At 29.1% G+C, this 19,241-nt stretch overlaps 1 protein-coding gene across 10 annotated transcripts in view; it reads left to right on the forward strand.

Annotated features, from left to right (window-relative positions):
* LOC100162539 (PDZ and LIM domain protein Zasp) overlaps positions 1-15,026 on the forward strand; it is a 32,922-nt gene extending 17,896 nt beyond the window's left edge. The window contains exons 2-16 of one of the 10 annotated variants that reach the window (XM_029488450.1): positions 1,883-2,034; positions 4,164-4,350; positions 4,429-4,577; positions 4,639-4,739; positions 5,195-5,396; positions 5,553-5,741; positions 6,539-6,647; positions 7,077-7,118; positions 7,847-7,946; positions 8,449-8,487; positions 13,373-13,469; positions 13,572-13,758; positions 13,844-13,964; positions 14,061-14,176; positions 14,281-15,026. In XM_029488450.1, coding sequence (XP_029344310.1) covers positions 1,883-2,034; positions 4,164-4,350; positions 4,429-4,577; positions 4,639-4,739; positions 5,195-5,396; positions 5,553-5,741; positions 6,539-6,647; positions 7,077-7,118; positions 7,847-7,946; positions 8,449-8,487; positions 13,373-13,469; positions 13,572-13,758; positions 13,844-13,964; positions 14,061-14,176; positions 14,281-14,358 — 1,869 coding nt within the window. In that variant the 3' untranslated portion in view covers positions 14,359-15,026. Of the gene's footprint in view, positions 1-1,882; positions 2,035-4,163; positions 4,351-4,428; positions 4,578-4,638; positions 4,740-4,858; positions 4,989-5,194; positions 5,397-5,552; positions 5,742-6,538; positions 6,648-7,076; positions 7,119-7,846; positions 7,947-8,448; positions 8,488-8,935; positions 9,462-13,028; positions 13,165-13,372; positions 13,470-13,571; positions 13,759-13,843; positions 13,965-14,060; positions 14,177-14,280 lie in introns of those variants that run through there. The other 9 variants (XM_029488448.1, XM_003247538.3, XM_029488452.1 and 6 more) reach the window with 9 other exon arrangements.
* Positions 15,027-19,241: the final 4,215 nt, after the last annotated feature.

Consider the following 19,241-nt stretch of genomic DNA (forward strand, 5'->3'; position numbering starts at 1 on the left):
TCATCGTTTTTCTTCGATTTACAGTACAACTATTTTATAATAATTGTCCAACAATATAATATTCCCAAAGAAAAAAAACATACTTCTGGGAAACTCGCCGTCTTCATATTACATATTTTATTAGTCAGCATTTAGATGGAATTTAAATCAATTTTTAAAGAACAAAATATAATATATTATATAGATTTTTATCTGTTCTTGTTTCAAAACAATATTGTTATAAAATATGGATAATAATGACGTGCCCCTTAAATTACATACAGTATTTCTTTAGATGTCTGTCTTGTGTATATATATATGAGTATAATATATTATAATTATACTTAAAGTTTTTTTCATTTTGAACATCTTCCAATAATATATTCTTCCCTAGACACTCTATTTTTAATTTTTTTTTATTTAACCTCATATTTTTTTCAGGCCCATCGAAATTTTATTTTAGATTTATTATTATTATAACATATGTAGGTAGGTAAGTATATATAATATATACAATCCTCTACAGACTTAGTTCAAGATATTATGAACATAAAACATAATATGTTCATTTATCACATTCAGTGAACCACAAGTCACTAAATGTTTACTCGTATTTATGCATCAAATAATAATAATAATAATAATAATAATAATAATAATAATTTTTTTTAAACAAAATGTAAATTTACTACATCTTGAAAAACATCTACTGTTTTATACAAGCAGAAATTAAAACTGGATGATTTTTTTCAAACAATTAAATAAAGTTTATAATAAAAATAATACATAGATTAGGCAATGTTTTTAAACATACAAGTTCACCTCAAACAATTTTAATTTATTCTACATCTTACAAGGACATTAATTAGTTTTTAGACAATATAAAGTGAACAGTTAATGAAAATACGTTATACCTAATGAGAAGATATTTTATTAAATAATTAATAAATTAAGATAGACAATAATACGACATACGATAATATTGTTCATTTTCTATAGACAATTTTTTTTACCATTTTTTATGTTTATACCACTAGTAATAATATATAAGTATTTGCATATTTTTAAGAAAATTATAAGAAATTAAGCAAAGAAAGATAAAAATATTTTAACAATACATTAAAAAGAAATCAAGAAGAGAAATTAAAATCTTGTGATTTTGTTATATTTTTATTTATCTTATTTTCAGACTTTATAAGATTTTTTACATTTTTTTAAATTTCATTCCAATATTGTTCATATTTCGTTTTATATTATTCAATACTAAAGTCTATAATTCAATTTTCATTTTTATCCTCTATGAGTTCATAGAGTTATTCTCGTAATTTTTATCTATTTTAAAATTAGTTCCATATTGTGCTTTTCAATTGACCTATATTATATTTTTGTCTTTAATAATAATTGCAACAAATATTTTTTTAATTCATGAAATCATCTATTTTTGTACACCCATGTTGACATTATTTAATATAGTTGTCGTTCGATTGCATATTTTATTTTATTGAAAACGTGCAGATATTGTTTGTGAAAAACATTTATCATCATTACGTGTACATTTAAAGATCCCCACTCCACTGTCACACTCAACTTTTGTAACTCACTTTTTTTTTATATAATACATTTTTACATTCCTTATTTAATACATAGAGCATGATATCATAATAATATGTGCCAATGAATATTATTATCATATATCTGCCTTGCACGTGTTGTTTAATGATGCTGAAGTATCTCTGTTCAATTGGCGGCTTAACTAAACAATGGTAGTCTTGAACGAGTAAATCTCTATTGTATAATATAAAATGTATAATTATGACGAAGCGTATTTCAATTTTTATTACACTGATAACTGTCCACACACGCATAATACGTCCAATAACATAAATACCATGTTTTGTTTCAGGTGAATTTCGGCAGTTTAGCCGAGAAATCTGGTCTTCAAGTAGGCGACGCCCTAGTTAGAGTCAATAATCAAGATGTGTATGACGTGAAGCACAAGGATGCCCAAGATGTTATCCTGGGAGCTGGGAACGCTTTTGAAGTGACCATACAACGGTAAAGGAAATGATAATTTTTAATATTCAGTAGGTAAATCCTATATTCTATTGTTGTCGAATCGTGCCGTGTGTATTGTGACGATTACGTCGCCGAGACGTTGATCCATTTTTTTAATCAGAAAATATAACAACAACAATAGTCATCATCTATGATCTATCATAATATTATGCGGTTTGTAGTGAAACGGAATGAAATATATTTTTGATTATAATCTGAAATAAACGGTTTCTGGAAATTATTTTCAATATAAAACAGAATAAAAACATTATGTTAACAATAAATAAGGTTAAAAAAGTAAAACCGAAAATGTATGAATAGGTACATTTTGTTTTTAACTTTATATTTCCATTCATAGTGTAATAAGTAATAATGCTTTTTAAAAAAAAAAAAATTAATTTGTAAGTAACTTTGGAACTGTATTACAAAATTGATAACGTAAATCTAAACAGGTATTCTACAATTAATATATTTACTCGTTGTGTTTGATTGAATTTCAAACTCACAGTTTTTGTATGCCTTAAGTGTAAGTAAATACTTTTTTGACACTTATAATTTATAAATGGTATTAAATATTTTCAAATATAATATTACTATATAATCTAACATAAGTATCTCTTTACTAATCATTAGAACGTGAATTTAAACGTGAATGGAATTTTTTTCAGAATGTCCTAAAACAGTGTCCTAGAACAATTTCTAATTACAAAATTCATTTAACTTGCATTTTTTAAACTTTCTAGAGCATTTTTTGGATTTTTTTTTTCATATTTTGAGTAGGTGCTTATACTTAAGTATATTAAAGTATAGTATATTTAAGTATATTTAATCAATGCTTATACCTAGTCACCTACATTTTTCGCTTAAATTATAAGAATTAAGAATAGATACGATTTGATATATATATATTTAGGTAGGTAGGTACTATAAATATACCTACTATCCCGCTAAAAAGAAAATATATATTATTTATTTTGCTTCGTCATATTATTTTTATCTGGTATCTACCTACGTATTATGTTTTTACCTATGAACTAGACAAAAGCGGTGGCGGTTTCACAAGCTAAACGGTCTAAAAAACAACAATTTTGTCATGTGCAGGCAGATATATAATTTATAGACGGATAGTTTTATTTACGGCTTGCATCAATTGCTCAATTGCGATAACACAAAATTACGTAAATTCAAATTATACCAATAGATTTTTGGTACCTATAGTTGAATAATTTTTATTTAGCATTATGTTAAAAACATCGTTAAGGAATTTTTTATTATAATTACTAATTAGTACCTTAAATCGTATTTATTTTTTAAGGACATTTAAATCCTTACTAATCGTCTGGAAATTAAATATTATGTATCATTTAAATATTGCAATTCAGTATCTAATGTGATGTTGAATATTGTACCTATACAATATGTGGTTGGTCTGTGTCCAAATATATATGTCCGGGAATATGTTTTGTAAATTCTATTTCTAAAAGGAAGTAATAACATTAATGTTTCTTGTCAAATAATTCCTTTGACATTGCTGAAAATAATATTTTTTTCGGATCATAGCCAACTTTGGATAAATCACGCGAAAGAAAAAACATTACACGCGCATGCATAATATACATATATTGTTCGTGTTCACTTGGCTGATAATTAGGGGGTGACAATACCTACTGTCAAAATTTTTTCTTTCATAAATGTTTAACAAAGTTAAATTTACCTTTTTTGTAATTCAAATTTAAAGTTGTATTTTCATCAATTTAAATTAAAGGATTGTATGTAGATAAATTATAAAATGTATATGAAAATATTTTTAGTATGCTTGATATTTTAATTTATTCAATTTTTTTATGACGTTCATGATATTAGTTTATAATATCATAATTTTGAATTATTAAGAATAGTAGGTAGGTACTACTAATTTTATAAGTTACCGCATTACTGTAAATAATTATTTTTATTTTATATTGTAAGCCGATATACAATAGGTAGGTATACGTAATATCCGAAAAAGTTAACTTGTATAATATAAGCTTACAACTATAATAATTATAATTTATAACTCTAAGCTTAAATGACCCATTGACAGTATCACTTATTTGAACACAAAACAAATTTAATTACTTCTGTTTTAGTGGTGGAACAAGTACATGGAAACCGTCAGTAACACCTGTTGGACCAAGTCCAGTGCCCAGCCGTCTGTCCCAATCTCCACAAATACTGACAAAAACATCATTGGCCAAAGTTGGACCACAATCTCCTGCATTTGGTTCTTCGCACAATTCTGTTTCACGGCCATACAGTGGAACTTCATCTCCTAAAGTAAATAAACAAATAATTTACAACCATGATATATCCTATAGCTACCTAGGTATATTTTAATTAAGGAAATGTTTGTAGGTTAATCCGAGTGGATACAATAATGATTCTGGTACTGTTAAAGCTATTGTAAATAAACAGTACAACACACCAGTAGGTATTTACAGTGAGGAGAACATTGCTGAGACGCTTACAGCTCAAGCGGAAGTATTGGCTGGAGGAGTATTAGGGTTGGTGGACGTTTCACAACCTTTGTTAATCCATGGTAATTTAAGTTTTAAAAAATTACAGAGTCAATTTTAAGAAAAACGAAAAGAATTACGAAGCTAATAATAGCGAAGTGTTAAGAATGGTACAGGAAGCCGATAAGGAACCAAGGGATTTAAATACAGGTAAAATATCAATGCAATTTTTATGACGTAATACCACCACTGATAATTAATAGAGATATAAAAAAAAATGTCTTTGTCGTATTATTTTCTCCATGACGTTCAAAATGTTCTATACACAGAAGTTAATCAACACGTTGTTGTCGATACGATGAACAAAATTGCAACGCGGCATGTGTCCGCACCTGAACCAAAAGCACCACAAAGCGTTCCCAATCAAAATATTTGCGCTGATTGTGAGAGACTAATAGTGTAAGTTATGTGAAATGTTGTGTATTGTGCTTGGTGCTTATGGTGACGCTTTGAATAAGATAATGTGGTAGGGTGGACATTTGATCTTGAAAACTTATTTGGTATATTGTAATTGTTATCACGCATTTAGATAAGTCTGAAATTTCTGATTTTTATATATTTCGGAAATTAGAGGCTAAGAAATTTATTTTATTTTGGAACAATAGACCTACAATCGAAATTCGCATATTTCTCGGCTTCGAGCCATGCGATAGGGGGCCGTGCTACATCACCGCGCCCTATGACACCTATAGCAGCAAACATGCACATGCCCGAACAGCGCGATCCATATTTGGGTTCTCCTTTGAAAGAACTGGACGTGGAGAATGCCAAGCGTATTGAGTGCAGTGATTGCAGAAACGATGTTATGTAAGATTTGATGGATTTTTCTTGGTCAATCATCTATAAACCCATCTCGAAACCACTTTTAGCAAACTAACACGCATGGCACTAATACATTTTGTGTTTGATAGTTATAATATTAAATTTTATTATGTAAATAATAAAAGTTTAATCTTAATATAGCGGTGTGTTCGTACGCATCAAAGATAAAAGTCTGCACGTCGAGTGCTTTAAATGCGCCACTTGTGGATCGTCTCTGAAAAACGTGGGCTATTTCAACATCAACAACAAATTGTATTGCGACATTCATGCCAAAATGGTTGCCAGACAAAATCCACCGACACCAAATTTGGAACCAGTTACAGTAGCACCGTAAGTAGTTATACTTATAATGGAATTGTTTCGTGTAGTCCTAATGGCTAATGTATATTGAAGCTCAACATTTTCAAGTCCCAGATCAAAAAAAAATCGTGTCATCAATAACTTTAAAATATAAAACTAACTTGGTCTAGGTATAATTATAACTCCGAGAAAATTAGTTTTGTTCTTTTTCTTCAGCTTATCAAAAATGACGAATTGTAGAGGTTCCACTAATAGTAATTCCACAATAGTATATTTTAATTTTGAATGATGATATAAATTCAAAAATTCGATTACACAAAGATTATTTGTTTTTAATTTAACATTAAAATTTAACACGTTTTAAGACTATAGAAGTTATATTTCCGAAAATATTGTTAAGTTAATTTTGAATAAAAATATAAACAGTACCTATTTTGTTGGTAGGTAAGTTGTTCATTGAATAATTCGAATATAAATTAAATAATTAACATGCATTTTTATTGATCTTATAAATTATATTTTTAATTAATCTTTTTTTTAGGTTTCTATGAAATAATTAAATAGATCTTTAATATTTTAGTTTTATATATTCACTTGATCTAATATTTTATTTTACTTAGAATTATATATACCTACGTAATTATACTGTTATTTAGTAATACTAGTAATGCTGTTTAATAGTAATATAATCCAAATTATGTAAGTTCTCAGTTAATCAAATAAAACCCTAAAAAATATTATTTATAAGTACTTACCCACAATTTTGTGAAATTAGTATACATTGTTATTGCTACCTAGTTATTTTCTACTGGTTTTTTTTTTTACAGAGGCTCAAATCCGCCTTTAGGATCGTTCAATATAATACCAACTAAACCGAAGGACGTACAATCCGTGCAATCACCACAACCAAGCACCTTATCGCCAATACCATTCCACGTAAGTTAAAGTTTTGGAATGTATATAAATGCATATTTTTAATACAAAAGATAAACACAAATTTATAATAGTTTGAAAATAGATCAACATTTATGTCTGATAGTAAAGCATTCAGTTTATTTATACAATTTAAACTTTTATCTATTATTTTATATAGTGTACTACTATACTTTTATAGTTAATTTATATTGTCTACTACTAACAAAAAAGTATTGAGACAAAAACACATTATTCTTGGGGTCTACAACATTTGAGGGGACTGTACTAGTTATCGACTATTATATTTATTAATTAAATTCAATGTAGGTACATAAATCATAATTTATTTAAAATATTGAAATGTTTAACATCTTGTTATATTATTATAATATTATATATTTCTTATAAATTGAAGATTTTTATTTTATGAAAAATATTTTTACTATACAGGCTCCAAAAGCTCCTAGTCACGTAAACGCCCCCAAACAGCAGGTAGATAAATACTATATATAATGTGGAAAATTTCAATACTAACCGTTGTTCATCATAAATCGAGTGAAAGTTACAATTAAAGCGTATTTATGTTTGTATTAAATAACACAACAATGAGATTTTTTAAATTTATAATTTTTATAGTTAGTTAACAGTTATTATTTGGTTGTATGAAAATGTTTTTGATTATTGTTGTTGCTTGATATACATCATACCTATGATATAGTCGTGATTGCTGAACATCGACGTGGTCATAATTAGTCCATGGCAGTGGCAAAATTAAAAATAGCAATAATTATTAGGAATGAAACGAAAAAATTTTGGTATACATTTGTAATAAACATAACATACCACCACAAGAAATATTATTATACAAATTCTAGGGAAGAGTTATGTTATGTTTACAGGTTGCACAGTTTGACCATTGCAATTAGTACCTATACAAAGTAAAGTGTGTTGCAAAGCTTTGACTTTACAGTTTACACTTAAAATTATATATCTAAGAAGTATCATCATATATCATCAGTATGACATCGTCTGAAGTATATTTAATATTTTGTACTGTACTAAAATTGATATAGGTTGTTAAAATGTTGAAACACGCTGTAACTTTGTGTTATTAATGCTTTACAAAATGCAACATTTTCAACAATGTTTTATAAACGCACAAAACATTTTTTCTCGTTGTTTACGACGAAACAAACTTTTTTAAGTAACTTATTTTTCAGACTCCGTCGAAAGTTTTTTCGAATGCTAAACCATACGAAGCACCAAAACAAACACCAACTCCTCCGATGTTCTCTGGTGGATACAGCCAAGTTCAGACCGGTAAGTTATGAACTTTTTTATTATATGTACTAAAATTATACTAAAACCATATTATTTATAACCGCCATCCATAGGCATTGATATTATGCAGGCAAAATATAGAATATTTTAAGTCTTAGGGGGATTAAATTATAACTGGAGGAATAATAGTACCTATAGTACAATTAAATTAGTAGAGTAGTGGTAAGTTGTAACAACTGTATCCAAGGAATAGCGTTTATAGTCCTTGGATTTTTTTAATCTAATATTCCTATGAAACCGTCTCGGTAATATTCATATATTTTTATCTAGAAATTTAAAACTACCCAGTAAGACAGCGGAGATTTCAAGAAATGTACTTTTTAAAAATTTTAAAATAAAATAAACAAAATGAATATTTTATCACGCAAAAAAAATTTACTAAAATTAAAATTAGAAAATCATAATAATTGTATTTCTCATATTAATATAAAGTCATAGTGCTACGCAAAAACAATTGTACCTATAATTATTTATTTTGTAGGCTTCAACTCTCAATTGAAAACAAAATCTATTACTTCAGGTAAAACAACCATTAGTTTTAATTATAGCTTTTTATGTGCATATAGAAGTACTTAATAGGTATAAAAAACCATTCCATAATTTATATTTTATTTTAAGAACGGATTTACATCTATATTAATTTTGTTTAAAAGTAGCCGGTACTTAGCGTCTCAATATATTTAAGCTAATTTGATTGATTTTTATGAGTAATTATGGAATCGGTTCTTTTATTGTAGTTTATATAATTATTATATTCTGACTGTGTTGAATTGAAATCAAACATATTATATACGTAAAATATATTGAAATGAATTGGTAGTGTAGCAATAATTTTTCAAAATAAGCAAAAACGGTTTATATATATTAAAAAAATATAGTTTTTAATAACAATAAATTTAAAACACTAATTATTGTTTATCATAACTCATAAAATATAATACAAGACATAATTATTTTAAATTTTTCAGACATAAAAACATTCAACGCCAAACCGCGTCCTTTCTCAGCCATATTCACTTCTTAGATATCTGTACAAATATTCTAAGCTTCTGTTTGGTTTTTACGATTTTAAAAGCTTATTTTTTTTTTTTTTTAATTGACCGTTTTTGTTTGAATTAAATAATTTTATAAAATATAAAGTCAGAACATAAAATGTATAAATGTCTTATTACAATAAGTACTACCTATAAGATATTACGCAGTGACAGAATACTTAAACCAAAGTGTATGATTAATAGACCTTTTAATTTGAAGTAGGTTAAAGATAATATCAAGTACATGCTTATAATTTTATAAATATGTAAATTTTATTCTAAAAGTGAAAGCATTTTAATCAATTTTTATTTTCATTGGTGTTCTGCCTTAATTTGCTAACATCAGATGAACCTAAATACAAAACTAACTCATTACCAAGATTACCCTTCCTAAAACCAAAACTATTGATCGGTTCTGCTTTTTGTCCTGTGGTATCTAAGACAGTGTCATATGATTCTGGAAAACGTGCATCTATTTGTTCTCAAGAAGTGTGTCGTACAATGACTGAATTAAAACATTCATTAAATGACTCAATTGCAGATCAATTACTAATAGAAACTACTAAAAAAGGGAGACCCCATTCACCTGTTCCAGATGATAAAGGTCAAGATTTTACTTCTGCTGAGGCACCTCACGAAGTCCGATCTTTAATGCCACAAAATAATAATGTTAGAGCAATTTCACCCAATCAATTAATCACTTTTCCTCCTGAAATGCCATCTCAATATCGAACATACTCTAAGCCACATACACCAGAGCCTAAAAATAAAACCACTATCATGGATGGACCAGTAACGACGGCTTCTTTTAAAACGACATCTCAATCAGAAAATATTTCTCGATATCCAGATGAATATCCTGAACATGTGGATCTGAACTACTTACCTAAATTTCGTGGTTTAAAGGGGCCAATTAGTATGGCAATGGAGGTAGCACCTGATCGACCATTTACACCAGTTGCTCTTACTGAACCGATTATTAAACCAGCACCTTGGATATCTTTACCTCCAGAAAATGAAAATAGACCAGAATTTCCATTAGTAACTGCACTGCAAACAGCCCCCGAAAGAAGTTATTCACCTCTTCCAACTTTTATGTATGCTTCTGAACTCTTACCACCACCAACAGTAGATCCCGCTAATGACGTTAATAAAACAGTTTCAAATTTTCAAACTCAAAATATTAATTTTGGATCATCTAATATCAAAAATTCAATAAGGCCTATTGGGAACAATCCTGTTAGATACATGCACGGATATAATAATAAAACGTCTGAAATATTGTTACAAATTAATAAAGAGTTACCTCAACAAATACAAAATATAAATTCACAAAAAGGACCAATAACAGGTTTAGGATCATCTCAATTTTCTTTCGATAATTTATCGATTACTGGCCCCTACGAACCAATAGAAAGTAAATCTAATTACAATGAGACATTTATTACTCGTGTGCCTAATTTTGAAAAACAAAAACAAATTCTTCCCGAGCACAAATTTACTGCTTCAAATCAAAATACGCCATTGAACCATTCACAATATCAACTAAACATAACAAAACCGATACAATCATCAGTTTCCGATAACTTATCTATTAGATCTTTGGGACCAGGGATTAAAAATAAAGTGTCAACATTTACACCAAATACTTTAATAAGTGACACGTTATTTTTAAATCAACCTGCAAATAGTCATTATAAAGTTGTACCAAATATTAATCCCACTTCAACTGTGGATAGTTCATTTAAGTTTAAAAGTGACCATCCAAGTACTGTTAAATTGTGTAAGGCTATTCCCTTTTTCTCTAATACCACGTCTTCTTCTTCAGCGCCTTCATTTACTCGAACGCCGTAAAGCAGTCTCAAAATGTCACCACGATTCACAAATATTATATTACACCAGTTTTTGACCGCATTTAAATATTTAAGTACCTACTGTCCATCAGTTTTACTCTCAAACATTTCTATATTTTTTTTAAGGCTTTTAAACTTACAATTATTGTTACTAGTATTTAAAATGCTTGTTTTAATAAAATAATTTACAAAAAGAAAGTGAATGAGAATCATTTAATATATCTGACAAATATCATATATAGCCTAAATAGTAAATAGGTTCCTAATTAAAACTATAATAATTTGTTCAGTACGCTTTTTATTGTTTATAATTTATATTAGATAAAAAATTAATTCAAATGTTTATTTTGGTTTTTACCTTAAAATACTAACCTTAGATGAGTCTAAAAATTCTGTTAACTCCCAACCAAGATTACCTTTCTTAAAACCCAAATCTTCGACCGGTTCTGCATTTTGTCCTGTGGTTTCTAAACCATTATCTACTGACTCAAGTATGTGCCCCACATCGTGTACCAAGGACGGAAGTCGTACATTAAACCAATGCAAACAATCGTTAAGTGCTTCAATATCAACCCAAATGTTGATAGATTCATCCAAAGAAGAACGGGCTCAATCACCAATTCCAAATTACTATGATATAGAAACTTCTACTGCAGAAGTGCCTCATGAAATTCGGTCTCTATTGCCACCAAATAATAATGTCAGATCCATTTCACCTACTCACTTGGTAATATTTCCACCAGAAATTCCACTGGAGTATAGAAATTACAGTAGGTCAAAAACCTCTACACCACAACCAAAGCATGAAATTAATGAAGAAACTGAATCACGGGGCTTAATTAATTCTACCGTTCATCAAGTGGAAAGCACAATTTCTCGATCCACTGTTGAATGCTTAGAAGTTGTAGAATCTAAACATGTTCAAAATGTTGAATCAAATTATGTTCAAAATGTTGATGAACATTGTAGTTCAAAACCCAAAATACTTGACATTGTACAAGATCAGCCGATTTCTCATATTACTATTACTGAACCTAAAATGAAATCGAAACAACCGATGATTGTAGTTGAAGAAAATAGATCAGAATCGCCTATGCTTGCCGCACTAAAAACTGCTCCCGAGAGAAGTTATTCCCCTCTTCCTACTTTTGTGGATGCTTCAGAATTTATTACAAATCCAATAGAAAATCCCACAGAAGAAGAAGAAAGACCAATGACCATGACAGAAGCGTTAGCAATAGCTCCCGATCGTAGTTATAAATTAACCGAATCAAATACATCGTCAAGACACGTAGGGAACAACCCGGTTCGATATATGCATGGATATAATAAAAAAACACCTGTGGCTCCTTTACTACTGACAAGGTCATTAATATATTCACCTGCATCAGCTATTGATTCAGAGGAAGAACAAATAGCTATTTTAGGATTGAAATCTTTCCCTCCCGTATCGGACGAGCTTAAATGGTCCACAGCAGCAGGTGATTTCGACCGTAATGAATCTAGTTTTGAATATGTAGAAGAATTCGTTTTTGATGAACCCAAACTGGAAGAGCCAAAAGAAGTAATAAATAAAGAACTCGATGAGGTAGTAGAACCACCTAAGCCTCTACCTAGACATCCGTTCACCGCTTCGGGTCTCCATGAGCCATTTGATATCCCACGCTATCAACAAAGTATACCAGAAAATCCTCATCGAGCTACCCCCTCTGAAAAATCTTGTGCAAAATTAATAGGTCCAGGAATTCAAGAAAAAGTGTCTACATTTACACCAAAGCCATCTATAAAAAATACTTCGTTTTTAAAACAAGAAACTCGTGTAAATTCTAAAGTTGCTCCTGCCTTAGGTTATGAGCCATCATCTTTAGATGGGGGTTCAAAAAAATCGAAAAACGTTGATCCTGATGTGACGAAATCGAGCAATTCTGAAACCGTTTCATCTAATAGCACGTCTGTCGCTGCCACTCCAAAATCCACTCCTATACCAAAATCCTTTAAAGATTCTATTCCATTAACACCACAAATTTCGATAACTAACGATACCCCCGCAGAACCGGTCGCTCCTATGCCTAAATCATCATTACCCGCTTCATTGTTATCTAAAAAATTAACATGTCTTTCAAAAAAATTACAACCTAAATGTGTTCCAACACCTATACCCGTACCCGATATAGGTGGTCAGCCGACGGGAAGAACTGGTGCTTCAGCGGGTCTTACAGCACCCAGAAGGGGTCGTGGCGTGCTGAACCCACAAAATTTAACCCCGGGTGCTAGAGTGCCGTTGTGTGGACAATGCAATTTGTACATAAGGTAAATAATACTGTGATCTAGGGTATTTGTGTGCAATAGTTAGTACTTACAGTTTTATTTATGGTCAACTGTTCGAGGTAAGAAAAACAGTAGATTTTAATGTTAGAAAACTCAGCACTGGTTTTGTTTTGATTAACAATGTTTTGGTTTAAATAACTCATCTTAATTGTTGTTTGTTTGCTTCTCACGGTTATTAATAATCTCCCAGGACTCAAAAAACTTACAATTACAGAAGACATCGATAGTAATGCACCAAAGATCATTAAAAACCCCGAATGTAATTGTTGTCAAACCCAAATCACAAGGTTTGTTAGCTTTTTGCTTTGGTTTTTTTATTTTTGTTTGTTTTTACACTAATATTGGTGTTTACGATTAAATTTATATTTGATATTTTATTATTTAAACAGAGGACCATTTATTACCGCTCTCGGCAAGATTTGGTGTCCGGAACATTTCGTGTGCACAAATGAAAAGTGCAGACGTCCATTACAAGACATTGGTTTTGTGGAGGAAGACAACGGGCTGTACTGCGAATACTGTTTCGAGCAATATCTCGCTCCAGTGTGCTCCAAGTGCTCCAAGAAAATCAAAGGGGTAACATATCTATTAATCTGTTGATTGATTTTACGTTAAAAGATGTAGCAATGATTGTCACTTTATCGTTATATTGTAATCGTAGGATTGCCTGAATGCCATTGGAAAACAATTCCATCCAGAATGTTTCAACTGTACATATTGCGGCAAACTTTTTGGTAACAGCCCGTTCTTTTTGGAAGATAGTCTTCCATATTGTGAAAATGGTGAGTTATTATTTTTATCGAAAAATAAATATAACATTTACATACATTGTAATGGCAATAGAAATATAACCATTATTTAATATACCTATATTGTAGATTGGAATGAATTGTTCACGACTAAGTGCATAGCTTGTGGTTTCCCAATTGAGGCGGGTGACCGTTGGGTCGAAGCTTTAAATAGCAATTATCATAGTCCGTGCTTCAATTGCTCGGTACGTATTTATTTGTCATTCGTGTGTGCCCGTTAATCATAATTTGTTCGATGATTACAGAATAATTTATATTTTTTGTTGAAAATGTAAATAATTGTTTATAGAAATGTAAGGTAAATTTGGAAGGGCAGAGTTTCTATGCGAAAGGAGGAAGGCCATATTGCAAAAGCCACGCACGCTAATATCAAATACATACGTCAATTGACCATTGTGAATAATTATTGATAACTTACCAAACAATTTTTATTGACATGTACAACCATTTCATTTTAAACCATTTATTTATTTTCTAGTTTAGTTTTAGCTTAAATAATCCATACATTTTTAGACTTAGATGATGCTTATTTTAAATTTATTAACAAAATTGTACCAACAATTTGTTCAAGCATATACTTTAATCATTTATTCATTAATTATTACTTATTACGTAGATACCAAATGTGTATTTAGGTGAACACATTACAGTTTAAAGTTATATAACATTTTTTTTAGATTAACATATCAAGCGAAATACATATAGTTTTGGTAGGGACTTGCCCCTCACCAATTATTATTTATAGCCTTATATTTTGTAATCCATTAGGTTAACTATTATAAATCGAATATTTCTTTATTTGTCAAAAATGTTTTGTTAGAGGTAATGACTTTAATTAAATTGTGGTATCATATTTTTGAGCCATTTAAGTACAGAACTGTATGCAGTCTAGCTTGTTATGTGTGTTACCCTTAATGATTTATTAAAATAATTATTGTAATATTTTTATTTGGCTTTTACCTAAACAACATACATGTTACCCATTTTAAATATTATATATTATAAATAGCACCTAGGTATCTACCTATTTAATTATTTTGTCGTAATAATTAATTTACCTACTCATCAGCTCCTTCAAGGTTAACTGGAATTTTTTTCACCAGCCAAAAACTGTCCTAACTAAAAAAAATTGTCAAGAGGCTAGAACCCACGGACCCCCTCCCCTTGGTGTTCCTGGATTCAACTATTAAAGTATCTATACCGTTAAGAAAGTTTAAAAAAAAAATAGAGGTATGTACCTACAAATTTAATAGTTTCATTATAGAATTATTTAGAGTCTAAATTTTAGACAGTTAATAGTGATCATTTTCATAGTGTTATTCAATATTGGAATGTAGGTAGCTGTGTTTGGGCGTTGTCTGCGTACATTAAATTTCAAAGAGCGCTCTACACAAACATAATCATTTAAATAATAAGTGAATTTGCTGACATAATCATTGAGTAAAAATAAACAAATTACATTATTGTATTGGGAAATTTAAATCCTAAATTCTACGTATGGTAGTATAACTATAAAAGCAATGTTTACAGCAGAGAACAGGAACGTGTTAAATTAATATTATAGAGATGATGCATAAGTTGACCCGCCGATTCTTAATTATTTTATAATAATAATATTATTAATAGATCGACCAGACATAACATTACCTTTTTTGTTTAGTCATAAAAAATATAATACCTATATAATCTGAATATCTACTTCACAGTAACTCAATAATTGAAGTGTTATTGTATGGAATTTTTTTTTTATAAGTACAGTGAGTACCTACCTACCAATGAGAAGTGAGTACGGTGAGAACTCTGCAGCACAGAAGGCAACTACATATTGTATAATATTAATTATAAATAGATATACTTGGGTACCAAACTTAAGTTATTTAATATTTTATGCTAAATTCTAACTGTTATATAATCAAAAAACCAATTTTTAAAAGAGTTATTATTTACAATCTAAATTATCTTATCAATACGCGTCATGCAAATATTAACACGGACAATACCTATACTACCTAATTAGATTAAATTACAAAAATAAATAGGTACACGTCTGAGGCGTGAATATTTTATACTATATAGAAATAAATAAACAATTTTTTTATTTTTCATAATGCGAGCCAAATACCTATTATCAATAAGTGAACAATTTATACATCACAATAATTATACATATAGGTATATATTATTTTATATTAGATTCTGAACAGAGCGAGGAAAATAGTGGTTTTACAATGGTGTTCATTTTTTTTTTATATCCTGTATAGGTACAAAATTTCTACCAAAAGGTGTGCTTCGATTTCAACATATAGTACATTATATTTTAGCAAATTGGATCAAGATGGTACAAGGTCATTTTTGGATTTTCTCAAAGTTATTTAATGCCTAGGGAAAAACCACCGACAAATTACGAAAAACCGCTAAAAATGGGAATTTAATTTCTAACGCTTTGTTTATTACCATAGAAATGAATAAAAAATTATAATATTATAATATTAATTCAACTTACAGGATATATTTAATAATAACAATATAAAATATATCCAGACTGACAAATCGTCTCCGCTCAGAATCGTTTTTCTTATATAATGATATTATATTATTTAATTCAAGTTTAATTCAATCCATTATACATTGACCCACTTGTAACCTACTATACAGCAGTGCGATATCTACTTACTCACTTTATTATTATTTATTTAAAAGAGTTGTTGACGTTAAACATTTAAGCTAATGGGTACCTACTAAATATTAATTTATTTTAACTTAAATTGTATTTAATATTATGCATAAAAGTTGCTTAATATATTTTATTAATAACATACATACCTATAACTTCCTACAACTGGCTAGTGGCTACTAAATTGTGATTTGTGTCGAATTACGACTGAAACATAAAAAATAAGATGATGCGGGGATTTAACGAATTTTACAATATTCCTTCATATTAACAGCTTTTTAATTTTTATAATATAATATAATATAATATATAACCAGGTAATTATCTATCTAACTAGGTTATTCATCCATATGTATTTTAACATTATTATTGATGTATGATAATTGATTATTATAGTATTTTTAATCAATAATATTATAATAATAAGACTAAAATAGGTATAAATGGTCACGGGTTGGCTCTGGAACTGCAACTTATCCAATAGTCATGAAATGTGTTTTTAATTATAGAGCATACCACATTACCCCGAATCAGGATAATGGTTATAACCATAGTTTCATGAACCAGACTCGGGCAACACGTCCTGTCACCGGAAAATTGAGCGATGAAATTGAAATATACTCGTGGCCCTTTTTCTAGTTTTAGAATTTTAATTTCTAATTATTTTTCCCAAGGGACATATTTTTATAGTCCCTTTACAATTAATAACAGTTTAAAGTAGTTAAAAAAATATGCATTTATCAATATTCAATAGACAATATAAGAACCTACACAATAGGTATGCATAATGTATTTAATGTAAAATGTTTACTGATTTACAAAATACCTTGGTATAACCTATTAGAAAATATATTATTTAGAAATAATTTTTGTACTTATGGCTACTAATATTATTATACATGCCATGCATCATCAATAACATGTGTCTGTACGATAATACTTATTCATTGTACTTGCTAATAGATAATACATATTATAATTTATAATACATACATAAATACCTAGTATAGGTAGGTACTACTGCAGAGGCGAATCGAACGTGGTCTTCTCGATTTTTTAATATTTATTTGTGGGTGAGTGCTCAATATGAAAGTGAAAAACAATTACGATAATAAATAAAAATAGTAAATAGTAATAATAATACGAATAGTAGGTACCTAATCATGAATAATTATAAATTGTTAGTGGGTAAATTTTATGTTGGTTATTTTAGGTTCGTTTCGCCACTGTAGGTATACAGCCATATAGCCCGATATAGGTACTATTTTTTTTTATAGTACTAATATTATAGTATTAAACTACCTACCTATAGAGAATGACAAAAAAAATTCATTTTGTCATGCTATAGAGCAGGGATGGACAACTGGCGGCCCGCGTACCATTTTTCACTGGCCCGTGCTACGTTTCAATTTAGTTTATAAAAATATAAAATGTTAAGATTTTTCTGTATTCTATTTTATTATATTAATAAAATTATTAAAACCAATATAATGTTTATAGTAAAAAGTAGATAAATTCTTATCTAGTATTGAACTATTGAATGTAAACAATATTATATTATTTATAGGCGTATAGTGAACATTAGGTTTTTTTTTGCTTTCTATGTTCTCTGGCCCGCTAGATTTTCGCACATTCAAAATTGGCCCTCTAGTATCATTGAGTTGCCCATCCCTACTTTATAATATAGGTATTATTAGTTGGTCTATACCTAATATAAGTAATACGCCTTATTGAGTAAGTAGGTACACTGAAAAATATTGTTATCTGTAATATTTCAGTCACAATGTCATATTGTCACGTACCTACCTAATACATGCCTAAATAATACTCTAAATAATTATTATCTAATTAAATTAGTGGAAGTGCTTAATTGAAAAAAATCAAATTATTATCGATTTCTATTTTTCATTGGAGAAATTGCACTTTACCACGCCCCTCACGAATTTCAATTTTTTTTGAAAACTCGTTTTCTACGCTGATTTTGAAACTTTTTGAACTTATTTGTAGAAACCATTATTTATGAAGTTATAACAAAAAACTTCAAAAACTTTGGGTCCAAGGTAAAGTAAATTTTCCTAAAAAAAGTAGACTGTTGGCTCGTTCGGCGCCGTCGCTACGTTCTGCAAACCAAAAATACAGATATCCCTCGATTTGTTTCGAAAAACACCATGTCCAGTGAATCTCGAAAAATAATTTTATAAAATTGCCACAAAAAAGTATGGTACATATTTGGAATTGAACTCTGAAAGTCTGAACCCTTATTTTATTAATGCATCAGCCATCAGGCACCTGTCACCAGAAGTATTTTTATCATAATTTCTGGTAATATTTCTGGTTTTATCATAACTTCTAATAGTTCCCGCAACAAAGTTCAAACAATTTCAAAATGAGCGTTGAAAAACACGTAAATTAATAATAAAAAAAAATATTGTAATTTGTGAGGGACGTGGTAAAGTGCCTTTCAACTGGGCTTTAGAAAATAAGTAAATACCTATATTGATTCTAATAGGTCGGTCGTACGAAATACATAGGTCCAAACTTAGAGGGAAATTTGAAAAGTTGAAGTCTGCAACTCT

This window comes from Acyrthosiphon pisum, chromosome A1, assembly GCF_005508785.2.
Source record: "Acyrthosiphon pisum isolate AL4f chromosome A1, pea_aphid_22Mar2018_4r6ur, whole genome shotgun sequence".
NCBI classification, from domain to species: Eukaryota; Metazoa; Arthropoda; class Insecta; order Hemiptera; family Aphididae; genus Acyrthosiphon; species Acyrthosiphon pisum.